Source organism: Micropterus salmoides, unplaced genomic scaffold (genome assembly GCF_014851395.1).
Source record: "Micropterus salmoides isolate LMB-PRFRI ecotype aquatic unplaced genomic scaffold, ASM1485139v1 Ms_hic_scaffold_8, whole genome shotgun sequence".
Lineage (NCBI taxonomy): Eukaryota > Metazoa > Chordata > Actinopteri > Centrarchiformes > Centrarchidae > Micropterus > Micropterus salmoides.
This window is the reverse complement of record NW_024044570.1, coordinates 16,270,560-16,278,940: the sequence shown is the minus strand read 5'-3', so window position 1 is coordinate 16,278,940 and position 8,381 is coordinate 16,270,560. Positions and strand designations below refer to the sequence as shown.

The 8,381-nt window shown below is 38.9% G+C and overlaps 1 protein-coding gene across 1 annotated transcript; it reads right to left on the bottom strand.

Moving 5' to 3' along the window:
• Positions 1-169: 169 nt before the first annotated feature.
• On the bottom strand, positions 170-7,496 carry sigirr (single immunoglobulin and toll-interleukin 1 receptor (TIR) domain). The gene is made up of 10 exons (XM_038706297.1): positions 7,427-7,496; positions 6,089-6,367; positions 5,596-5,803; positions 5,385-5,509; positions 4,619-4,759; positions 4,384-4,527; positions 3,886-3,988; positions 3,537-3,687; positions 2,331-2,508; positions 170-964 (listed from the first exon to the last, which is right to left on the bottom strand). The coding sequence occupies exons 1-10, from the start codon at positions 7,494-7,496 to the stop codon at positions 792-794; spliced, it is 1,572 nt and encodes a 523-aa protein (XP_038562225.1). The 3' UTR covers positions 170-791.
• Positions 7,497-8,381: the final 885 nt, after the last annotated feature.

Sequence of the window (8,381 nt, the reverse complement as noted above, 5' to 3'; positions counted from 1 at the left end):
CATGATGAAATGTCGGCCACTCCCTGTTTACATATTTGCTCCTGCTCAGACAGGAACAACACCAGACCTTCCCTGCTGCACCCTTATTCAGTCTCTTATTTCCCTGTAGGTAATCATTACTCCATGAGTACAGAGATCATCAGCCGGTACAGAGAGAAATAGCCAGGTATTTCATCATACTGCTTTATTAGCGTGGCTGCCATGTTGTTATCTGAGGCGGTTTACATCACTCACAAAGCCCCAACCGCAGAAATGTCAAGAACTGAGTTCTTTAGTCACCAGTTGATGGTGTACAAACAGATACAGGGTGTTGTGGGTCCAAATCTGACTTTAGTACACTACATGTACTTTCTCTGTCTTTCCCAACCATCTGTGTACTGTCAGCTGTCAAATTAAGAAAAACTGCTTAAAAAGCAGAATTCCTATAGCTTATCACTATCACTTATAGTTATCACTCTGCCCTCTGCTGGTGACACAATTACACTTCTTGGCTGTGAAATGACAATCACTTAAAAGGTCTATTCAGTCTTTCCCAGATTGACACAACTATTTCAGATATTTCCTTGGACAATTTCTCATAAAATATTTAACCCAGTAAAAAATATAAAACATTAAATCTCAGTCTTTGGTAAGTGCAAATAGAAAAAAGTAACTGTTTGATTTTTACAACTGTACAGAAAAGAAACAAAAGCATATTTACCATATACATGGATAAATAAAAAGCATAGCTAATGAGGATCTCAAGGTAGGTGTTCATTTTTATAAATCAGCAGAAGTGAGGGGAGTGTGGATCAAATTTCCTCCTCAGTGACCAGGCAGTAGAAGTCTGAGCGGGCTCCATAGTTACGTGATCCCAGGTCCGAAACGTCGATGTCCAAGGATTTGGGCTCAGCCGAAGTGATGGGAGAAGCAGGGAGGACGGGAGCTTTACAGGCCAGAGTCTTGTACACAGGGAGACGAAGCCCTGCAACAGAAAGATAAAAGATGAAAAATGTATCCCAAATCAATGCATTTAATTTTTCACTGCTGTAGTGTTTATTGTATCATGATTTTTTATGTAAAGCATTATCTCCCCTGAATTTCAAATTAAATTCTGGTTTTGGTGATACATTATTTTTGCTCCAACAAGAAGAGATTCATTCAGAAGTTTAAGGTTTAATATTTTCTTACTATACAGTGACGCTCCTCAATACAAAGATGGACACATTAAAGGAGTAGTATGACGTATATGACTTATTTACATACTTATACTTATTTACATTATATACTTATTTGCTTTCTTGCCAAGAGTTAGATGAAATGGTTGATACCACTCTCATTCATTATGAAGCTACAGCCGTTAGCCCATTAGCTTAACTTAGCATAAAAACTGGAAACACAGGGAAACAGCTAGCCTGGCTCTGTCCAGAGATAACAAAATCCATCTACCAGCATCTCACCTGTTTCCAAGTCTTTATGCTAAGTAAAGCTAACCGGCTGTAGCTTCATATTTACGGAAATATTATAAATCAAGTCAAGTAAATTTTATTCATGTAGGCCAGTATCATAAATCACAAATGTTCGTCAGGGGGTTGTCCATAATACAACAACCTTGATTCGAATGAGGAAAAATCATCCCCCCCCCCGAAAAACCATTTTAACAGAGAAAAAACTGAGAAACCTCAGGAAGAGCAGCAGACCTGAGATCCATCTCCCAGGACAGACAGACATGATAGAATTTAATTTAATTTAAGTTAATAGATGTCATGTGTACAGAATAGACAGACATGATGCAATTACTGTATGGACAATTATTTAAGAGTGGTCTTGACCTATTCATCTAACTCTCTGCAAGTAAGCAAAAGCTGAGCTATTCCTTTACCATGAAAGCAGTTGCCTCTCATGTCTGCTTCTATCCCACACAAGCTGGTATAGAAAATATCTGCAAGCTCATCATGAGATATGACGTCCTAGTATTGAAGTTAAAGATTAACTGTAGTTGAGTCCATGTTTGTTGATACAAACTGGGTCAAGTGCAATGTGTTTCAGTTACACAATGTGTGTTGAAAAGGGAAAATAGCCTTTATCAGGTTGAGACTTGCATATAGGCTATATTTTTTTATATTCTAATTCTAATGACAAAAAGTTCAAGAAATGGCAAACAGTTGACAAGCATTTACATCTCAGGATCATTCAGTTCCAGACGGTTATTAAAACGTGCCTCAGTATGTTGTCTAGGTATTGAATTACAAATTTTCAAATACATTCCTTACATTTATGCAAATATTTTTTCATATGTTTCTTTATGTGAAGAGTGAACCTAACATTATCACAGTGACTGTTGCTCTTACCCAGATCTCCAGTAGGGTCAGTGTCTGAGCGGCAGTCCAGGTAGTCGGTGTCGATGGTCAGCATGGGGTCTTTGTCATCTTGTAACACAGTCTGGGGGTCGCCTGCAGACTCACTGAGGAAGACAACTCTGCGAGGCATCGCTAGAGACAGCTCCTTCCAGAAGACTGACGCGGGAGTCTGTGCACACAGAACATGCAGAAACCAAACACGACACGTTACACAACGCTGTTAAGAGTCAAATTGAACTGTAGTTTTTAAACTGCAGAAGCCCTAATTGGGTATCATAATATATAACATATGCATTTCTCATTTATTTCATATGTATATGTATTTAATTACATTGAAACACATTTATACACTGAGAAATATCTAGTCAAGTCAATTTATTTTATCCATCCCATTATCACAAATCTGCCAAATTTTCCTTAGGGGGCTTTAAAATCTGTACATCATACAACACCCTCTATCCTATAATTTCATTATTTGTTGTTGCCAGTTACATACACTTATTTATTAGTAAGTAAGAGATTATTTTTCTTCTAAACTACTGGAAAAGTATTTCTACTGCTTTAAGATTTGACACTAGGTTTACCAAATGTCAATCAATCTTTTTACATGAGCAATGTAGTCATACATGAGCATAAACCTTTCCACTTAAATTTGAACTTCACAGATTTCTGCCCATGCTGTTTTTTCAGAGCTCCTCTCACTGGTTTTCCATGGGACTGGTTTCATTTGACACATAGTTTTATACACCAATCAGAATTTAGCAACATTTTGTAATCATTCAGAACTGTACAAAAAAAATCTTTTCTGAACTTGGACTCTGATTGTTGCTTATTTAGTCATGAATATTTACTGTTTTAGAAAAATACTTAAACTTTAAAGCTGAAACAAATGTTGTGTAAGACACAGTCTCTTAACATGATGATTTCACTCTGTAATAGTGGCTTCAAGGGAAATGCAACATTATCCCAGAGCACAGACAGTAACTATACGTTAGATACTTTGCAAATACGTATATATGTATTTACATAACAATATACTTTTTCCATGTGAGTGCCTAAATCCTATTTATCTTCCTTTTTTGTCGAAACAGAAACTTATTACTTTATTTTATTATACATTTGCTCAGAAAGCTTTTGCTTTATCATATACATGTCCTACTTTATATTATAAGAGCAAGGTATTATTGTGGATCTTACCACAGAGTTGTGCCTCCAGGTGAGTATGGTGAGGCGGTGCTGGTGCTCACTGAGCTGCTGCTTGATCTCAGCACTCATGCGTTTGGACTGACCCTCCAACATGATGAGAATGGGCCGCTGACATATCTCCAATATGTGCAGAAGGCCCTGTCTGAAAACACACACAGCTACAGTCATGTCTCATGATAGCACATAATGTAGACACTTCAGTATATAGCAGCAACACTGACCTCATGTGGTATATTGTAAGGATGCCACAGTAATTTTACACTTTTTTTTGTTATACAACATAGAAAGTGCTGTTTGAATAGTGTTGTTAATACATTAAATTTCCCTGTGTGAGTCTGACCTGAAGTTATTGGAGCACCAGTCCTGCTCAAGGTAAGCATAAGAGAGCAACACGATCAGACGCCGAGAGCGACTCATGTTCATGAGTAGCTCTGCAGAAGGTTCTGGAGGAAAAATAATATTGTTGTGCTTTGTTAAAAATTCACAGTTTTACATTACAATTTGTTACCCAGGGGTAAGTTTTACATAAAAAAAAAAGATTTGCGAAGATTGCTTATACACGCAAAACACAAATGGTGGCAACATCACATCACACAAGTGATTGCAAATCCAGCACGGCTCTTACCTTTTCTCAGTGTAAGTAAGAGCTAGCATATGTATGAGTCTCAAGTATGGTTTTTGTTTTGATTTGTGAAACGCAATTTTGTTTGTAATAGGTAATGATTGCGACAGCAGAATCTGAAAATCCAGGATTGTGAAGATTAAAACCAACCAACACTGTATTAACAATGAATTCAATAGATCCCGTATTCCCTTTAAAAACCAACAGACAGCTTACCTGAGCCAGGTAGGATATCATTGTCATTGAGGTGCACTTTGTATGCATTTTTATTCTCCAGGTGAGGTTTGAGAATAAAGTTGACAAACTTCCTGTCATGATCATTGTTCACATAGGAGATATAGGCATCATATAATTTGCCATCTGAAAACATGGAGACACAAATAAGCGGTGTTAATACTACAGTCTTGTACCCGAGTATAGCAACCTCATATCACTTCAACGGAAGCCTCACCATTGAGTTCATAGTCTCCGTAGGAGTTCCTGTACCAGAGTCTGATGTTCAGGTGGCACCTGGAGTACACAACAGCAGCTACAGTGAGGAAGAGGAGGAGGATGACGGCTGCAATAACAGCCGCTGTGTGGCTGGGGCCGTCTGTGCACACACACAGAAAATATAAAAAAAGAAGCATTTAATAAACTACCAATACCTTTATTACAATTGATCATCACAAACTACAGATTCTGAGACCTTGCAACAAAAACAACTAAGAGAAGAGAAAATTGTACACATTTGCAATGCACAGTTAATTCAGGGATAACATAACATCTTATGAATCACAAGGATTATCTGGTGCTCACATATCACATGCTGGTTCAGGCTCCCTGCCAAGATACTGTACATTATGCAGACTGGATGTATCAGTGTCTGTGGCATAAACATTCCCTGCATCACACAAGTTAAAATGTACTTATTTTAAAGTTGTAAACTCCCTAGACAGTTGACACAGTTTGTGTAGCTGGCCGACTTCCTTATAATAGTTTTTATTTACACTGATCATGTCTACGATATAATTTCATATGATTTTCAATGTAGATACAGGACAAAATTGGCTCTCCAGTTTATTTATGGGGTCTTGCCTTACACTGTTTTTCCCAATCTAAATTGTTATGTTTGTGTGCATGTGTCTTTTTCATTTTTCGGTGGGTAATCTTTTTAAAAATATAATAAAAGATGCAGGACAGAATAAAAGAGAGGTTGGGATCTTTAATTGTCTTACTTGAATTCTGTAGGCTGAAGTCAGAGGAAACGTTTCTCACTGTGCAGCTGTAGAGCCCAAAATCCAACTCTCTGAGGGTGATCCCCAGCAGACTGTTTACCATCAGCTGGCCGGCAACAGGAGACCTGGTAAGTAGGACAGAAAATTTGATCTTACTTCCAATGTAAATACTTACATGTGATTAATAAATGCAAGTTTTAAACCAACTCACCATGAGGAGATATTCTGCGTGTGAAGAGTGTGATTGGTGAGGGGTTGGCCATCTTTACTCCACTGCAGCGTGGTGTCACATTGCTCCTCTCTTGGATCCCAGGGGAGGACAACAGTGCAGTTCAGTTTGACAGAGGATCCCACATTCCTCCAGAGGCTGATCAGGCCTCTATTAGGTCTAAATTCTGGTGCTTTGGCGCATTGGGACTCTGTGTAAAGACATACCACTGTTATCTGTGTTCAAGGAGCACCAGACAATAGAGGCCTTCATGTGCACTGCCAGGTACAGCCTGAGACTGCTGCTGGAAGGCACTCTGAAACAAAATGCCCCCTTGCAGGTGAAGCCAATCCGTTAAACTAGCCCCTTCAACCCCTCCCCATACAAATTGTACGTTTGCTGCAGAGACAAATAATAGCTTACAGCGAGAGCGACACAATTACAGTATCAGGTTTGGGATGACTTGGTTACACTTTGGAAATAATAGTGACTGTACCTTTAACTATGAGACGCACAGTGAATGAGGCTGTGCTGTTGCTTTGTAGCACACAGGTATAATTCCCTTGGTCTTCCAAGCTGAGGCTGGTAAACTCCAGGTAGGCCTTCCCATCCTGGGCGAGGAGCTGCTGACAGTCCTTCTGCCAGGTCAGGTTGAACTGGGGGGAGCTCTGTTGCTGAGCAAGCTCCAGAGAGCAGTTCAGTCGATATGGAGGCTCCTGCTGCCCCACATAGAGCACCTGCTCCTTAAACCTGCTCTCATCCACACAATTCTGAGCTACAAATAGAGACAGAGGAAGTTTACACACTGTTCTTGACCATCTAGCTTTTTTTTGTCCCAAAATTGATTCTGATCCCTCAGCTCAGGGACACAGGATTATCAATCCCACAGCAAGGCTCTCTTCTTCCTAAAATAACATCTAATGGCAACAGGAACAGCACTAAAGATTGAGTTGCAACATGGTGTGACATGGCCTGAACGTATAATAATGACATAAATGAAGAAACTGTATTTAATGTGTCTGTAAGGTGCATCTCTACTTTATGTTCAAGCAAATGTCTACAGTAGAAAATGGCTTTGCTTCATTTTGAGGGAACACTTTGCATACAGTCTGTGGATGCAAATAGTTTGTAGCGTCAGAAGACTGTGTTCAGCTTTAGTGTAGCTTTTGGCAAAGAACAAGTGTCTAATGGTGCATGGCAAGGTGAACTTGTTCACTCTTTCAACCTGGCAGACGCTGAGCAAAGTGTTTTTTGCTGACTTACATTAAAAAAAACACTGACTCTTCTTTTCTATTTGAGGACATGTTCAGTGCAAGCAACAGAGCACCTATGTAAAATACATCTCAGACAAATTAACTAAAGAGCACATGCCCTATTGAACTTGGACCTGTTCTTCAACATATTTAGCGCATGCGCTCATCTTGACTGCGACCAAAACCACAAATAACCCGCACAACTGCCCGCTCTGGTTCCCCCTTGACTTCCTCTTGTTTCCTGAAGAAGAAAAAAATCGCAAATAAAGCAACAGGCATCCGGGTCCAAAGTCCGGGTCTAGTCCCCATGTTGCCAAGCAACCTATGCATGTGACTGCGTGACAGATACTGTGACCTTATACACACTGACAACATGCATTGACCTGGTATTTATACCTGTCCAGCATCCCGTAGGCTACATCTGACTAATAGCTCAATGGACAAATATTGCCCATACAATAAGGTGGATTCTACAATATTCATTGTATTTAATGGAGTTAACAATAAAGTGTAGGCCTATTCCTATCGTATCTGAGTAAAATCAAGAAGCCCAAATAAAGTTCGATTTGATACATCCTTACCGGCTGCGAGGAAAGTCTTGTCCCATTCAAAACAACACACCAATATTAAAGCGACTAAAATCACAGCCATGAGCCGCAGTCTTCCTCCGTCCTCAGGTGAGAAATGAAGCGAGTGAAGGTTGTTTTTTACACCTACATCACCACGAGGCAACGTGTTAGTTCATTACAGTTTAGTTGTTGTGTGGAGCCGTAGAGGTGACTACGCAGACGTCAACCTTCTGGTTCCTCAACTGCACCTGGACGGGACCTGAAACTCTTCTGGCTATTGGTTCCCTGGGGTCACGTGACGTCTGCTTTCACCTGCGTTACAGTGAAACACACTAAAATACATCTACACCTGATCGAGTGCGGAACTAATGTATCTTTAGTCAGTGGAGACTGTTTAAAGGCACCACTTTCTAATAAGGCACCTTTTATACAGGATTTACAAGTTGTAATGGCTTTGATAATGTAAAGTAAAAAAGTAGGACACAGATAGTCTTAGATAGATAGGCTAAATATTACTCCTCTAAATGTAAAAGACTTCAATTTAAATTTATACTTGAGTCAAAGTACAAAACAATACTTGAGTATGTTTTTAGTCAAGAGTTAATGACAGGACATGAAGAATTTAAATGTACAGTATGCAATTCTTAATAAAATGTTATTAATGTTATACAATTCGTATAAAATGTTGGGAAGTTTAATTTATAACAGTGTATTTTATTAAGTCTTTATATGTTTTGTGTGTAAAAATCTTAATTTGTAAAGTAACTAATAACTAAAGCTGTCAGATAAATGTAGTAAAGTAAAAAGCACAATATCTCCCTCTTAGATGTAGTGGAGTAGAAGTAGAAAATGGCATGAAAAGAACTAACATTTGTACGTAAGTACAGTACTTGAATAAATGTACTTAATTAATTAATTAAATAAGTGTTGAAAATTGATTTGGTCCAGATTCTCAGCAGCCCATTTG